The sequence below is a fragment of the Gigantopelta aegis genome, chromosome 9, assembly GCF_016097555.1.
Source record: "Gigantopelta aegis isolate Gae_Host chromosome 9, Gae_host_genome, whole genome shotgun sequence".
NCBI lineage: Eukaryota > Metazoa > Mollusca > Gastropoda > Neomphalida > Peltospiridae > Gigantopelta > Gigantopelta aegis.
In genome coordinates, this window is record NC_054707.1 from 78,591,498 (window position 1) to 78,608,557 (window position 17,060).

The 17,060-nt window shown below is 39.1% G+C and overlaps 2 protein-coding genes across 2 annotated transcripts; one reads left to right on the forward strand and one right to left on the reverse strand.

Annotated features, from left to right (window-relative positions):
* Nucleotides 1-824: 824 nt before the first annotated feature.
* On the reverse strand, nucleotides 825-4,160 carry LOC121381775 (titin homolog). The gene is made up of 4 exons (XM_041511127.1): nucleotides 4,136-4,160; nucleotides 3,218-4,091; nucleotides 2,365-3,180; nucleotides 825-2,199 (listed from the first exon to the last, which is right to left on the reverse strand). Exons 1-4 carry the CDS (start codon nucleotides 4,158-4,160, stop codon nucleotides 825-827), a joined length of 3,090 nt encoding a protein of 1,029 aa, XP_041367061.1.
* A 127-nt stretch (nucleotides 4,161-4,287) lies between these two features.
* On the forward strand, nucleotides 4,288-16,456 carry LOC121381776 (carbonic anhydrase-like). The gene is made up of 5 exons (XM_041511129.1): nucleotides 4,288-4,296; nucleotides 4,396-4,539; nucleotides 7,139-7,231; nucleotides 15,047-15,235; nucleotides 16,337-16,456. The coding sequence occupies exons 1-5, from the start codon at nucleotides 4,288-4,290 to the stop codon at nucleotides 16,454-16,456; spliced, it is 555 nt and encodes a 184-aa protein (XP_041367063.1).
* The last annotated feature ends 604 nt before the right edge of the window (nucleotides 16,457-17,060 follow it).

Sequence of the window (17,060 nt, forward strand, 5' to 3'; positions counted from 1 at the left end):
ATTTACAAATCTGTAATAAATTCGGATACAACAGAATGAAACAAGAGTCTGTGACGTTGAAATACCCTTAAATTTTTTTTTTTTTAAACGCGACTCCATAACCGTTACTTCTCAGATGCATGTGCGTTTTTTAAACTATGAAAAATGTTTGGGGTTTTTTTTGTGTGTGTGGTATTAGAAACACCAGGATAACCAGAAACACTTCAGTTGTACGGACATGGATAATCTAAAGAATAAAATATATGTAATGTTTGATTTCAGTGATCATAAACGACTCTAATAGTGAGAAATATGCCTGAGTGTTTAAAAACTAGGGTCTGTCCCTTTAATAAAATTGACAGCTCTGCTATTTCTGAGATGCTTGACCCTTGCTAGTATCGTAGTGCATTTCATCATCGTGGAGTAGTGATGGCAAAATTTTTATGGTAGTTATTCGGTCGTAGTTAAAATCTCTTTCTGTTGTATCTTCATTACTTTCCTACCCTGTTCAACTGTACCGAACACATTTTGGCCACACCAGTCCCTTCTCCAAGAATGTAATTCTACACATCCCCCCCCCCCCCCCCCCCCCCCCCCCACCCCCCAAAAAAAACCCCACAAAATTGTCTCAAAAGGGACCATATTGTCTTTAGGGAGTGTTAATATTGTCGGCAATTGCAGCATTTTGAACATGAATTGCAGCCACAATTCCAAGAGGAGGGTGTTCAGGTGCGCACTCCTCGAAATATCCAGTGCTTTAGCAAATGAATACAATTAACGTATTGGTTTTTAGCAGGGAACATAAAATGTATTGGTTGCCTTTGTATGCCTATTTCTGGGAAATATTACCACTTATGTACTGCAACTGAATGTATTTTTGCATCCCCTCTCTTAATACTCTGGGTTCTCTTAATACTCTGGGTTCTCTTGGTTCTCTTAATACTCTGGGTTCTCTTGGTTCTCTTAATACTCTGGGTTCTCTTGGTTCTCTTAATACTCTGGGTTCTCTTGGTTCTCTTAATACTCTGGGTTCTCTTAATACTCTGGGTTCTCTTGGTTCTCTTAATACTCTGGGTTCTCTTGGTTCTCTTAATACTCTGGTTTCTCTTAATACTCTGGGTTCTCTTGGTTCTCTTAATACTCTGGGTTCTCTTGGTTCTCTTAATACTCTGGGTTCTCTTAATACTCTGGGTTCTCTTGGTTCTCTTAATACTCTGGGTTCTCTTGGTTCTCTTAATACTCTGGGTTCTCTTAATACTCTGGGTTCTCTTGGTTCTCTTAATACTCTGGGTTCTCTTGGTTCTCTTAATACTCTGGGTTCTCTTGGTTCTCTTAATACTCTGGGTTCTCTTAATACTCTGGGTTCTCTTGGTTCTCTTAATACTCTGGGTTCTCTTGGTTCTCTTAATACTCTGGGTTCTCTTAATACTCTGGGTTCTCTTGGTTCTCTTAATACTCTGGGTTCTCTTGGTTCTCTTAATACTCTGGGTTCTCTTAATACGCTGGGTTCTCTTGGTTCTCTTAATACTCTGGGTTCTCTTAATACTCTGGGTTCTCTTAATACTCTGGGTTCTCTGGGTTCTCTTAATACTCTGGGTTCTCTTAATACTCTGGGTTCTCTTGGTTCTCTTAATACTCTGGGTTCTCTTGGTTCTCTTGGTTCTCTTAATACTCTGGGTTCTCTTGCTTCTCTTAATACTCTGGGTTCTCTTAATACTCTGGGTTCTCTTAATACTCTGGGTTCTTTTGGTTCTCTTAATACTCTGGGTTCTCTTAATACTCTGGGTTCTCTTGGTTCTCTTAATACTCTGGGTTCTCTTGGTTCTCTTACTACTCTGGGTTCTCTTGCTTCTCTTAATACTCTGGGTTCTCTTAATACTCTGGGTTCTCTTGGTTCTCTTAATACTCTGGGTTCTCTTGGTTCTCTTAATACTCTGGGTTCTCTTAATACTCTGGGTTCTCTTGGTTCTCTTAATACTCTGGGTTCTCTTAATACTCTGGGTTCTCTTGGTTCTCTTAATACTCTGGGTTCTCTTGGTTCTCTTAATACTCTGGGTTCTCTTAATACTCTGGGTTCTCTTGGTTCTCTTAATACTCTGGGTTCTCTTGGTTTTCTTAATACTCTGGGTTCTCTTAATACTCTGGGTTCTCTTAATACTCTGGGTTCTCTTGGTTCTCTTAATACTCTGGGTTCTCTTAATACTCTGGGTTCTCTTAATACTCTGGGTTCACTTGGTTCTCTTAATACTCTGGGTTCTCTTGGTTCTCTTAATACTCTGGGTTCTCTTGGTTCTCTTAATACTCTGGGTTCTCTTAATACTCTGGGTTCTCTTGGTTCTCTTAATACTCTGGGTTCTCTTAATACTCTGGGTTCTCTTGGTTCACTTAATACTCTGGGTTCTCTTAATACTCTGGGTTCTCTTAATACTCTGGGTTCTCTTGGTTCTCTTAATACTCTGGGTTCTCTTGGTTCTCTTACTACTCTGGGTTCTCTTGCTTCTCTTAATACTCTGGGTTCTCTTAATACTCTGGGTTCTCTTGGTTCTCTTAATACTCTGGGTTCTCTTGCTTCTCTTAATACTCTGGGTTCTCTTGGTTCTCTTAATAATCTGGGTTCTCTTAATACTCTGGGTTCTCTTAATACTCTGGGTTCTCTTGGTTCTCTTAATACTCTGGGTTCTCTTAATACTCTGGGTTCTCTTAATACTCTGGGTTCTCTTGGTTCTCTTAATACTCTGGGTTCTCTTGGTTCTCTTACTACTCTGGGTTCTCTTGCTTCTCTTAATACTCTGGGTTCTCTTAATACTCTGGGTTCTCTTGGTTCTCTTAATACTCTGGGTTCTCTTAATACTCTGGGTTCTCTTGGTTCTCTTAATACTCTGGGTTCTGTTAATACTCTGGGTTCTCTTGGTTCTCTTAATACTCTGGGTTCTCTTGGTTCTCTTAATACTCTGGGTTCTCTTAATACTCTGGGTTCTCTTGGTTCTCTTAATACTCTGGGTTCTCTTAATACTCTGGGTTCTCTTAATACCCTGGGTTCTCTTAATACTCTGGGTTCTCTTGGTTCTCTTAATACTCTGGGTTCTCTTAATACTCTGGGTTCTCTTGGTTCTCTTAATACTCTGGGTTCTCTTGGTTCTCTTAATACTCTGGGTTCTCTTGCTTCTCTTAATACTCTGGGTTCTCTTGGTTCTCTTAATACTCTGGGTTCTCTTAATACTCTGGGTTCTCTTAATACTCTGGGTTCTGGGTTCTCTTAATACTCTGGGTTCTCTTGGTTCTCTTAATACTCTGGGTTCTCTTGGTTCTCTTAATACTCTTAATACTCTGGGTTCTCTTGCTTCTCTTAATACTCTGGGTTCTCTTGGTTCTCTTAATACTCTGGGTTCTCTTAATACTCTGGGTTCTCTTAATACTCTGGGTTCTCTTGGTTCTCTTAATACTCTGGGTTCTCTTAATACTCTGGGTTCTCTTAATACTCTGGGTTCTCTTGGTTCTCTTAATACTCTGGGTTCTCTTGGTTCTCTTACTACTCTGGGTTCTCTTGCTTCTCTTAATACTCTGGGTTCTCTTGGTTCTCTTAATACTCTGGGTTCTCTTAATACTCTGGGCTCTCTTAATACTCTGGGTTCTCTTGGTTCTCTTAATACTCTGGGTTCTCTTGGTTCTCTTAATACTCTGGGTTCTCTTGGTTCTCTTAATACTCTGGGTTCTCTTGGTTCTCTTAATACTCTGGGTTCTCTTAATACTCTGGGTTCTCTTGGTTCTCTTAATACTCTGGGTTCTCTTGGTTCTCTTAATACTCTGGGTTCTCTTGGTTCTCTTAATACTCTGGGTTCTCTTAATACTCTGGGTTCTCTTGGTTCTCTTAATACTCTGGGTTCTCTTGGTTCTCTTAATACTCTGGGTTCTCTTAATACTCTGGGTTCTCTTAATAATCTGGGTTCTCTTGGTTTTCTTAATACTCTGGGTTCTCTTGGTTCTCTTAATACTCTGGGTTCTCTTGGTTCTCTTAATACTCTGGGTTCTCTTGGTTCTCTTAATACTCTTGGTTCTCTTAATACTCTGGGTTCTCTTAATACTCTGGGTTCCCTTTTCAAACGTTGTTCTCCCTCTGTAAAAAAAATCTTGCACCTGCCTTTGAATTGCAATTTACTATTTGCGTAATTTGGGCAAAACATACGTTTCTGGGTCCGTTCCACAAAGGGATCTTAGCGCTAAGATCGCCTTAAGTGCATAAGGTAGTAGTGCACTTAAGGTGATCTTAGCTCAAAGAACGCTTCGTTGAACGGGGCCTTAGTCGTCTTGATGTATGTGGTAACTACAAATGTATTTTTTATGCCAATCAGAAGAGTAAACTAGGTTATCGGTGGTCATTTCTCTGGAACTTTGTCAGGTAATGCGCCACAGTTCCAGGCTACCGGCTCGTCACCGGTCTTGACAGGGGTTCCGTACCGACCGCAGGACGTGTACGTCTTCTATAAATTGCATCTTCACGTTGGAAACAGACTCCGAAGAGGCTCCGAGCACGAACTCGATGGCTTTAAATTTGACGGAGAGGTAAATACAAACGTTTCCACTAAACTCATCACAACGACCCAATAGTCATTAGGCAGCGTAAATATTATAAAAGTAACCCCTCCCCCTTAAAATTAAACATTACTTAAAAATTAAACCTTACTTAAAACCTTTTTTATTATTAATTTTGGCAAAGCAAATATGATTCTGATTATAATGGTATTTATAGTACAATAGGCATAGTTCAAAATGCATTTAATGACAAACAGTAAAAGTATGTATTTCAAGAATTAGAATCGGTGACTTTATACTGTTATGAAATACCACTGATTCTAAGTTTTTGAAATCAGTGTATATAGGCATGTGCGGAACACCACTTCGTGTAGGCTACACGTTATAATATATTAGAGGGATTGGATAGCAGAACTTCATAGCTTATTGGATGGAGTGCACAAAAACATAAAGAAGGTATAACACCACTTCAGACATGCATCACATTGGAGAGTGGGTATAAGACCACTTCACAGATGTGTCATGTTATTATATTATATAGAAATTCATCATATTTTATTTTAAATAACGACTCTGGTATCTAACATTTTATTATTTCAAAACTTGATCTAGTGAGAAGAGACAAACACACACGCCCCACGCCCCCCCCCCCCCCCCCCGCTCCGCATACAGGGCCGTATCCTCTGGGGAGCAGGGGGGAGGGCAGTTGCCCTCCTGAGAATCTCACCTTTTTTTTTTACTCCAGAAAATAGCATACACATCTCCGTGTTTAATTTGTAAAGTGTTTCATTTGTTTATACAAAGTAGTGCCCCTCATGATTTTGATCATGGTACGGCCCTGGCATAGACACGATCTATTTGTACCAAAACGTAGCAATGCGTCTTTATGTGTAGTAGTGTTAGTATAAAGTGTTCCTACTGGCAGTAGCTATAGTCATCCCATCCGCCTACAAAAATGTTTTTTTCTGAAAAATTCAGTTTGGTTTGAAGTAAGAAGGAAAGTAAAAGTGTTTTGGAAATAACAATTTTTGTTTACTATTTTTGTATGCAATTTAAAAAACAAACGGGCTCAAAAAAAATAACTTGTAGTAAATTCCATAGTACATGTATAAAAAAGGCGTGTCCTGTGGGAAGGACTATATAGTTTTATAGAGCGCTGGAGGGTTGAGTGAAGGTTGATTTGTCTGTTACATATATGCACTTTTCCATGGACAAGACAGAACATACTGCAGACACTGATATACAAGAAGAAGAAGGAAATGTTTTATTTAACAACGCACTCAACACATTTTATTTACGGTTCTATGGCGTCAAACATATGGTTAAGGATCACACAGATATTGAAAGAGAAAACCTGCTGTCGCCACTTTATGGACTACTCTTTTCGATTAGCAGCAATGGATCTTTTATATGCATCACAGGGCCTAGCTCCCATATACACAGGTACGCAGCTGCGTACCACCTGAGATTACAAATATATTTTTGTTTTATATGATGTATGCTCTATGCCAATAGTGTTTTAATCTGCGTACCACCTGAAAATCCCCAGCTATGTCTCCGCACCATCCCACAGACAGAGTAGTACATACCACGGCCTTTGATATACCAGTCGTGGTGCACTGGCTGGAACGAGAAATAGCCCAATGGGCCCACCGACAGGGATCGATCCCAGACCGACCCGATATACAACGTCCATCAAGGAAGAACGATCAGGGACCACAATTCATCGCGCCTCGAGTGGGCGCTACATCGCTGAGATAAATCCCGACCCTCATGTGAAAAGTGCATTTGTAATCATAGTTTATTAATATGTCATGTTGGAAGTAATGCTAGGCTCAGACTACCAACTGCTTTGACAAAGTTGGCTAACTTATTGCTCTCACGACTTCTACGATTGTCCTGTTGCTAGTCTGAGCGCTCTTACAATTCGATTTTCATCGTATACGACTTCTACGACCGATTAGTTGTTAAGCTGAGCGCACCCGTCGTAAGTTGGCAGTTGAGGGAATTACAGCGCAACCGTCGTGTCAGTTGACAGTCTAAACCTGGCACACTGCACAAGCAAACATGATATCATTCCATTGATACATCATATCGAACCATGTTTTACTGGTGTGATTTATTCTAGGGTCAGACTACCAACTGCCACAACACAGTTGGCCAACTTTCTGCTCTCACGATTTCTATGACTATCCATTTGCTAGTCTGAGCGCTCTTAAAACTAGATTCTCGTCGTATAACCCATTAGTTGTTCATCTGAGCGCACTCGTCGTAAGTCGCGAGTTGGGGAAATTACAATGCAACCGTCGAATTGGCCAACATCGTGACAGTTGACAGTCTAAGCCTAGCATTACTGTTCACACCGTGTGCATATAACAGAGGAAAAGAAAAGGAATATTTGTTGAGCAGCACCTTAGCACGTGTTTACAGGCGATCGCAGTTACATGGTCTCACTCCACTAACATAAAAACCCGAGGCTTAGATTTCCTAACTTATTTGTGTATACAAATTTACTGAATGAAGCTCAATCTTTATTAAATGAACTTAATCTTCTGTCTGCTCGTTTGCACTGACGAGGTTGACTAGTACTGATTTTCAGTAGTGACGCTGAGTAAATGTCTCTGCACAGATACATCTCATCCACTACAATCAGAAGTACGGTAGTTTCGACAACGCTGTGACTAAACTAGATGGGCTGGTGGTGATCGGTGTGTTTCTTCAGGTATGTACGGTATTTTAGTTTTACCATGTGTACTCGTATATTTACATATATATACTCTCTCTCTCTCTCTCTCTCTCTCTCTCTCTCTCTCTCTCTCTCTCTGTCTCTCTCTCTCTCTCTCTCTCTCTCTCTCTCTCTCTCTCTCTCTCGCTCTCTCTCGCTCTCTCTCTCTCTGACACACGACACTCACATACACACAACACACATAACCACACATACATAACTACACACACATACACACACACACACAAACACACACACACAAACAAACACATACACATACACATACACACACACACACACACAAAAACACACACACACACAAACACACACATACATACACACACAAACACACACATACACAAACACACACACACACACAACTATACATACATAACTACACACATACATAGCCACACATACATAATTACACACACACACACACACATAACTACACATACATAACTACACACATATATAGCCACACATATATAATTACACACACACACACACACACACATAACCACACACACACACACATACATAACCACACATACATAATTACACACACACACACACACAAACACTCATATCACTACACATACATAACTACACACATACATAGCCACACATACATAATTACACACACACACATACACACACATACACGCACATATACACACACACGAACGCGCACGCACACACAGCTCGACTGTCCTTTAGAAGTGATCTATACTTTAGACCACAGCTAGAGTACACTCGAGCAAACCCACACCGTGTTTTCTGTTTTGCCTTGACCTTTCTGCCCATTCTACTTAAATACGAACGCAACTGTTATTCGATCTGCCTGAAATCCGATCGCTGTTAGTCTGATTAATGTGATTGGATTTCAGTCAGACTGATGTTTGACCCAGTCATCCTACTCCACTCCCATTTATTCATGCCAGCTTTTTTTTGTTTCATTGACTACACTCGCGCCCTCTAGGACTTTCGAAATCTCAGTTAAAGGGACTGTCCTGAATTTGTTGTCATTGTTGATTCAATATATATATAAAGGATTGGGAAGAAATTATCCATCTTGTCTCCCCTCTCCTAATTACAAACATCTTTGTTAAGATGCTGCTAGCCCGAGTACTCTGCCGTTCGAGAGCCAGACGGATATTTCGATTGTTATGATCGCTCTCTCAGTTAGAGATTATTTTGTATAACGAAAACATTTGTGGTTAATATGTGAAATATTTGTTATCGACAAACTCAAAAATTATCAATGTTATGGTATTTAACGTCATCCATAGGGTTATTATTTTATTAGAGCGGGAATCTTTGTCTACCGGTGGTAGATAGCAATTCCGTGTTTTCGCTATAGAGTTATCTCTGGCTGAGAGAGCGATCATAACCGTCCGAATGTCCGTCTAGCTTTCGAACGGCAGAGTATTCGGCCGAGGTTACTCCCAACTAACAGAGACGTTTTTGTGACTAAATTTGCATATTAAACACATATTTCTTAATAAAAATATCAAAGGCTGTGTATTAAACACATATTTTTTAGTACGCATGATATTATTGGAAGACCAAATCCCATTAGGACGAAGGAAAACACATTGAATATACAGATACTGATATTCTGAAGAAGAAATTATATTTAGTATGTAATTTTAGTCATTAAAATATTCTATTAGTCGGAAACAACTTACAATGGCAACATGTAATTGTAGTCATTAAAATATTCTATTAGCCGGAAACAACTTACAATGGCAGCATGTAATTTTAGTCATTAAAATATTCTATTAGCCGGAAACAACTTACAATGGCAGCATGTAATTGTAGTCATTAAAATATTCTATTAGCCGGAAACAACTTACAATGGCAGCAAACTCTGGCCAGTTCCTTTTAAGCAGAATTCAGTGAACTAGTTTTCTGGTTAATTTGTCTTTCAGGAATCTCTGGGGCGGGATATAGCCCAGTGGTAAAGATCTCGCCTGATGCGCGGTAGGTCTAGGGATCGATCTCCGTCTGTGAGTCCATTTGGGCTATTTCTCGTTCCAGGCATTGCATCACCACTGGTGTATCAAAGGTCGTGGCATGTGCTGTCCTGTCTGTAGGATGGTGCATATAAAAGATCTCTTGCTACTCATGGAAAAATTTAGCGGGTTTCCTCTCTGTGACTATATATCAAATTACCAAATGTTTGACATCCAATAGCCGATAATTAATAAATCAATGTGCTCTAGTGGTGTCGTTAAACATAACAAATAAACTTTTTTTCAGGAATCTCTGTTTAACCATAACGAAGAACTAAGAATGTTTGTGTCAGAGGTGACGAGGATTCCTCTACTAAGTAGGAGTTTGTTTTCTTCTACTATTCATTCCCCCTGCTCCTCCACTGTCGGGTTTCTTTTCTAACTATTTGGTTCTTTGTTGATTACTTAATACGATCCTCAGGTCATTTTTTGTTCCACACGCATGAATCCAGACAGTCGGTTTATCATCGCACAACATGCATCTGTAACTTTTTTTTTTTTTTAAATCTTTAGAAAAACAAAATAAATCATACTACATGTTGATTTATTGTAACTGAACATAACTCATTGGTATAGAAGTATGGGATATTACTTTACATGGAGAGATGGACAGAATTTGTCCTAATATGTTTAAAAGTAAAATTCGGCTTTTATTCTAACGAATTTAATATTACACACACACACACACATACACACACACACAGATACACACACACACACACACACACACACACACACACACACACACACACACACACACACCTGCTCGTTTCAAAAGCTTGTATGCCATTTTGGTTCATGGAAGGGAGTTGATCCTATGATCTATCGCACATCAAGTGAACGCTCTAGCATAGAACTACATCCAGTTCCACATATCTTTCAAATTATTTTCAAACTCGTCCAACACACTTCACATAGGTCTCTTTAAAAAGGCCACTTTATTAGAGTATTCTTCGGAATTATCTAATATAGAATACACTGGCCTGTTTTATGACAATAAACTGTATTTAGTCTGTTTTTACAACATTGTATTGTATACCCACTTCCGGTTTATTTTGTTAAAAGTGTAAGTGTTATCACTGATACACCCATTCACCAATACACCTACCTTTTTCTCAAAATGTTTAGGTGTGTTATGATACAGCGACTCTTTTGGGGGAAAAGAATAGGTGTATCATGATGCACTTACACTTTTTATTTACCTGTAGGCCTAGGCCTGTGTTTGAAGCAAAAAGGAGAGAAATAATACAATTAACTTTTATTGTCATAACGTAAATTGAAATCTGGAAGGTAGGCCTAAATATCGGTTGTTTCTCTTACATTTGATTACCACATACGTGTTTATTCAGAGAAGAGCATACGCGTACGAGACGGGGGTGGGGGGAGGGGGTGGGGGGGTGGGGGTGAGGGGGTGCAACTTGTGCTGGAGGAAATCTTCAAATTCAGGGGGAAAACGATAGAGATATTAGGGCAAAATGAGCTGGCCTTAAACCTTTTCACCTTGCATTTTCATTATTTCACACACAATATTAGTTGTAATCCATGTAGAAAGGCGTAGTGATTCGTTTGGAGCCCAATATAGCTGTTCGACAGTAATGCTAATTAGTCGGGCAGTGAATCAAGTGAACGTTGAAATGGAGTATAATAACCTTTTTTTTTTTATAGATTTGTTTAAAATAATGTTCTGAATGAAATTCTGTAGGGCGTCACTTTTTCACCTTTGGGCATATTTTTTAAAAAGTAAAAAACAAAATGGCCGCCGACACGCCTTCATAAAATCCTAAATTCCCTGGAAAAAAAAAAATAGACCGATTTGAATTATTGAAAGATATATTTATGTTTTCTGACATGAAAAATGGATTAAAACAAGAACTGTAAGCTTCAGTAATGCTGTATTGTATTTTGTTAAATTCAAATGTTTATAAAGTTACCATTCCAATGAATATTTTGGTTTTTTCAGTAAATCCCTGTCGATGTGCAGATTACAACAGTTCTGTTTCATCAGCAACACAGACATCATCATCCCCATTATTACAGTCATCATCGTTGTCATCATCATACTGGGACTCATATTGGGATTGTGGCATGTCTCTTGTCCCATACACTTACAGTATGATGTACAAGAGACACACTTTGTTTTACAGCTGCATGCATTTCGAGAATAGGTCTGGTCATCCACATTCAACAACTTTTAGAAGTTCCATTGGTATCCTTACTGATACACCAAACACTGATTGAGGTGAGCCATCAATGATTTGCCATCCATAGTCTGTTATATGAAGGTCAGGTGGACCTTTCTCCTCAGCATAATTCCACAAACAACACTGGTAATGAGCACGTAGGCTATGTTGTACTGTATCTGGATCAAGTTGGAGGCTATCTTTGTTCGTGAAGGTCGAAGGTCATCAAGAGTAACGTCGAACTTTGTGGATCCATAGAAGACACTCGACAATTCTCTGCCAGCATTGATTACTTGCTCTTTGTCTTCCTCGGAGTTTTCAATGCATTCTAAAGTTAGATCATGTTTAAGCGATATCAGGGCATTGCCCCCCTGTCATTCCCCCTCCCAGTCATTCCCCACCCTTGTCTTTCCCCCCTAAGTAATTTTCCCCAGTCATTGCCCACCTATTATTAGTGGTAAAAATGCTTGTTCAGTGTAATTCAGTGTAATTCCTTAACTGACAATTACATTAAGAGGTTTAGAAAGTAACTTTTCTACTTTAAAAGGTTCTCTATAACTGTATTAGTATATAGCAATTTCAATTCAATTCTTTATTAACACTGAGCTATACAGCTTATCTGTATAAACTAGATTACAAATACAATACATGTACAGGAAAAAGAAAACATAAGCAAACAATACATAAACATACATATAAAGGTGATTGCTGCTGCATATAACAATAGTAGGGCTTAAATTGTTTTAAATTGCAATATAAAGGACATTTTAAAATATAATACAATTCATCATATATCAAAACTGGGGGAAGAATTTATTGGGGGAATATGCCAGGGGTATTGTACAGGGGGGAAATATGAGGGGGGTGCCAAGGAGGAAATTCTCTAGAATCGTTTAAGCATCATCTTTATAGCAGATATTTTGCCCTTTCCAAAGGGGTAGCTTGTTGAATCGCAACCTGTGAGTGCATGAACTGCATGCAGATCATTGCACTTGTCATCTAGTAGGCCTATTTTGGCAGAAGCACTAATATCGACCATAATACCATTGGACTTTTTTCACAGAAATGTGTACACCTGAAAATTACCATTTCCAAGTGAAATGCACCAGCAAGGAAAATATGTTGTGGTCTAGGAAGATCAGTGTAGTTAAGATTGTATCTTGGTGACTCGGTGCAGCATCTATTAGTGGTCCAAACATGTATTGTGTAGCTTTTCATGGATGTTTTGTTGCTGTAGCCATTTTAGTCATTAACCCAGACAAGGATTTTGACTTGTAACATTTGATAGGCAAGCTATGTCTTCTTCTAATGCCTGAGCAACACAGTCTGTGTGACTTCTATGCATTTCGCCCACAGTTCAATTAGTTGTCTGGAAGGCTAATACTGGCGATGTTCTGTTGTTTGGACCCGCATAGTGTTTAAACTGAACGCCAGTTAATTCACTTAGATGGACTTCTTTTATTTGAATATTGCATAGTCTTGGGATAATGGGTTCATTTTCATCCTCATCATCATCCTCATCATCATCATCATCAACAACAACCAGCTGTTGTATATGTTCGATTGCCAATCCATGGCAATCTTTAAATCCATTAGGTGTAAAAAAAATACTTCGGGCCCTAGTTATCATACCAATGGAAGACTGGTTTGGAATCCTTTTTCAATCCCATTTGCTCAGAATAATCCTGTTCTCCAATAAATTTTGTGCAGCTACTTTGGACGTGAAAACTTCATCATATGAACATATTTATTCATAGTAATCATTTACGTTTCATAGTTTGTGTGGGACGTGTTGTCTAAATCATGTCAAACTTGCACAGCCTTTGATTTGCATTTCCACAATATCATTACCAAAGTAATCTAATAATTTTGAAAGTACTTAATGTCTGCCTAATTTATGTTTTGAGTTGCTCGCAAGTTGCAAATCACGAAGTCCTACAGTTGCCCACACACGACTCTTATCTTTGTTTATTTCTTCAATAATGGCATCCAAATAATCATCATTTATAGCTTCAGCTGTTTGTGTCATGGATTGTGCAGACTTGACGTTTTTTTAGAACTACAGAACTTTTGACAGCAATCCGGTGATATTGTACATCGGCTGCATGAAGATCTGCAGCAGCACCTGCAAGACGTATACAAACTTTATTTGAAATTCATCTCTCCTTTCATAACATATCTGTAGAAGTTCTTTGAATGATTGTTGACGAACACGATCAGCTGTTAGCACTTTTGTTACTTTTCTCCATCTACCTGGGTGTTTCGGTGGCAAACGTTCTTCACCACATATGATGCAATGTTGCTTGAAGACAAATTCTTGTAGATCAGACCAGCGTCAACGCACAGGCGGTTCACTTTTGGATCTATTTGGGTGCTCAGTGTTCGGGAAATGTGTGAATTTGAAAAAGAAAGAAATGTTTTATTTAACGACGCACTCAACACATTTTATTTACGGTTATATGGCGTCAGACATATGGTTAAGGACCACACAAATTTTGAGAGGAAACCCGCTGTCGCCACTACATGGGCTACTCTTTCCGATTAGCAGCAAGGGATGTTTTATTTGCGTTTCCCACAGGCAGGATAGCACAAACCATGGCCTTTGTTGAACCAGTTATGGATCACTGATCGGTACAAGTGGTTTACATCTACGCATTGAGCTTTGCGGAATACTCACTCAGGGTTTGGAGTCGGTATCTGGATTAAAAATCCCATGCCTCGACTGGGATCCGAATCCAGTACTTACCAGCCTGTAGACCGATGGCCTATCCACGACGCCACCGAGGCCGGTGTGTGAATTTGAAGTGCATGTGGATACATATGACTTGTGTACTCTTATTGTAAATTCTTCATTATCGATAAGTTTCTTTTCAAGATCTTTGTGGATATAATCAGCACGCTGCTGGCTTGCACTGGTGATACTTTTGATCCTTACAGCAGAAGCAGAGATCAGAGCCCCTGATTTCGAACAGTTGAAAGATCAGCCATGTTTCGACCACGTTTCAAGAGGAAACGCCTATACCTATACTTAAACAGAAGGAAATAATAATTGTTTTGCACATTTATTAAGTCAGAGATCCTTAAAACCCAATTGGTCCAGCATTAAAAATATTATAGGCAAGTTAGAATTTTATAAAGGCTTTGGTGTTGGCGGCCATCTTGTTTTTTGCATTTTAAATAAAAATGCCCAAAAGTAAAAAGGTGGCACCCAACAGATTTTCATTTAGGACATATTTATGAACAAATATATGAAAAAATGTGTATGTTATACCACATTTCAATGTTTAGGTTCATTTTCCATTGCCCACTTCTCGATTAAATATCAACAAATGATTCGGGCATTTTTGTTTAATTTGGAAAAGAAAAATCAGCCTGCCCCTTTACAAAAATGGGAGCCCGTACGTCTATGGAGAAGAGAACGACTGCACGATTTTCTGTCACGTTCACACTTCTTCAGTTGCACCGCATTGTCTTACGAATTCTCCCAACACTTTAGGCATCATATTGTGGGGATGTAGACGAATGTTCCCCTTGTGGTACACATGGTTAAACATGTCCAGCTGTCATATGCATAACTGTATACAACACTGACTGAGGTTTGACTGTATGACCAGTTTCAGCGGTTTTATCGGTTTTTATTGCTCGGTGCAGACTGGAAGAAAGAAGCTTTCTACGACCCCAGACAGTTGCTGCCTTTACAAAAAGACTTCCTAGTCTACCAGGGATCGCTGACCACACCGCCATGTTCGGAATCAGTCCGCCATATTGTCATGAGATACCCGATCAACATTAGCAGTCAGAATGTGAGTAATTGAGTGAAACCTTCTGTCTTTGTCTGTGAGAAAAATGTGTATTAGCGATCATTGATGCTGTAGTGATCCCTCATTTCTTTCCATCAGTATACCCTGGGGAATCGATAGGACGTGCGACAGTTGAAAATACTTCAACTCATCATGAAAACAACTTTTCTCTAAATAAAATTAGAATAATTTTGGTAAACTAGTGGGAGTGCCGATTATATTATTGGGGAGATTACTATTTCAAGAATTAAGTTTTAGACGGAAATATCATGTGTCATGCGGATCAAGAATCTTTAAATGTAATGTGGTGCCATTAAACCAATGTTTTCTTTTCTATTTTTAAAGTTTGAGCCCAGATATGAGCTTTGTAAGTAATGGTTTTAATCCATAGTCCTTTACATAAAGGGCCATTTTATATAAGGCTCTCCATTTTGTCCTGTCCGAAAGACTGTTTGTTGCAAATAATTTTAAATTGTCTGAAGCTATATTATATATAACCCTGGACCTTAGAATAATTATTACAATACACAAGTTTCGCTCATTTTTAGCATGATTTGCAATGAACAAAGTGTTCCAGGTGGGGGGGGGGGGGGGGGGGGGGGGGGGGGGGGGGGGGGGAGACCCTTATATTATAAGAAATGGCCCAAGTAATATTTACATTTATAGTCTATGGGATATATATTTGTGCATGTTCGTTTGCCTATCATAGATGAGTGCAAAACCGGCCTCGGTGGCGTCGTAGTTAAGCCATCGGACTACAGTCTGGAAGGTACAGGGTTCGCAACCCGGTACTGGCTCCAACCCAGAGCGAATTCTTAAGGGTTCAATGGTAAGGCCACTATACACCCTCTTCTTTCACACTAACCAACTAACAACTAACCCACTGTCCTGGACAGACAGCCCAGGTAGCTGAGGTGTGTGCCCAGGACAACATGCTTGAACCTTAATTGGATATAAGCACGAAAATAAGTTGAAATGAAATGATGTGTGCAATTTCTTTGAGTTTGTCATCGGCAATAATTGTTTATTGTGGAAAAATTACACATTACTTTCTAACACAAAATATAATCACAGATTATCTCTCTCTTTGGTTTTTTTTACTAGTTACAAGCTCTGCGCCAGCTTCCAAACAACGAGGGATCACCAATATCACAATACACAAACGTCAGACCACTACAAGGGCGCTTGTACCGAAGAGTCGACACAAATTTCCCTTGCTTTTAGATGCTTGTTTATCTTGATAAATTGTGAGTTTTGTCAAGTAATAATAATAATACCAAATAAAAACAAAATATTCAGTTATACTTGAAATTTCTTTGATTTTGTCTGTTTTAATATTTTATTTAGTTATGGTTTGCATATTTCTTTTTCCCTTGAAAATGTGCTCTTTTTTCAATTTTTCGCCGCCGCCCCCCCCCCCCCCCCCCCCCCCCCACTGCCTATCCCTGCCTACCTGTCTTCTTGTTTGTCTGTTGGTACAAATGAGTTTTGAATTATGGGCATTACCACGGAGAAGAGGGAGGGGTGCAGAAGATGTTTGCTCCACCCAAATAGACATTCCGACATCATAAAATTGAACCTATTCACACTTTAAATTATTATTCACCAACAGAGGCCATTTAGTTACGTTTCCTTCAAACTAATGCCCCAAAAAAACCATGTTAACCCCCCTCCCCAAGCACAAAAAGAACCCCAACAACAACCAAAAACAAAAACAACTACGGTACTTATATATAAGTTATAGGATTTATGGGTCTTTGGAATAAAAAGAAAGTCTGTACAAATATTTCGACAAGCGAGCTTCATTAAAATAATTATTATGAAAGCT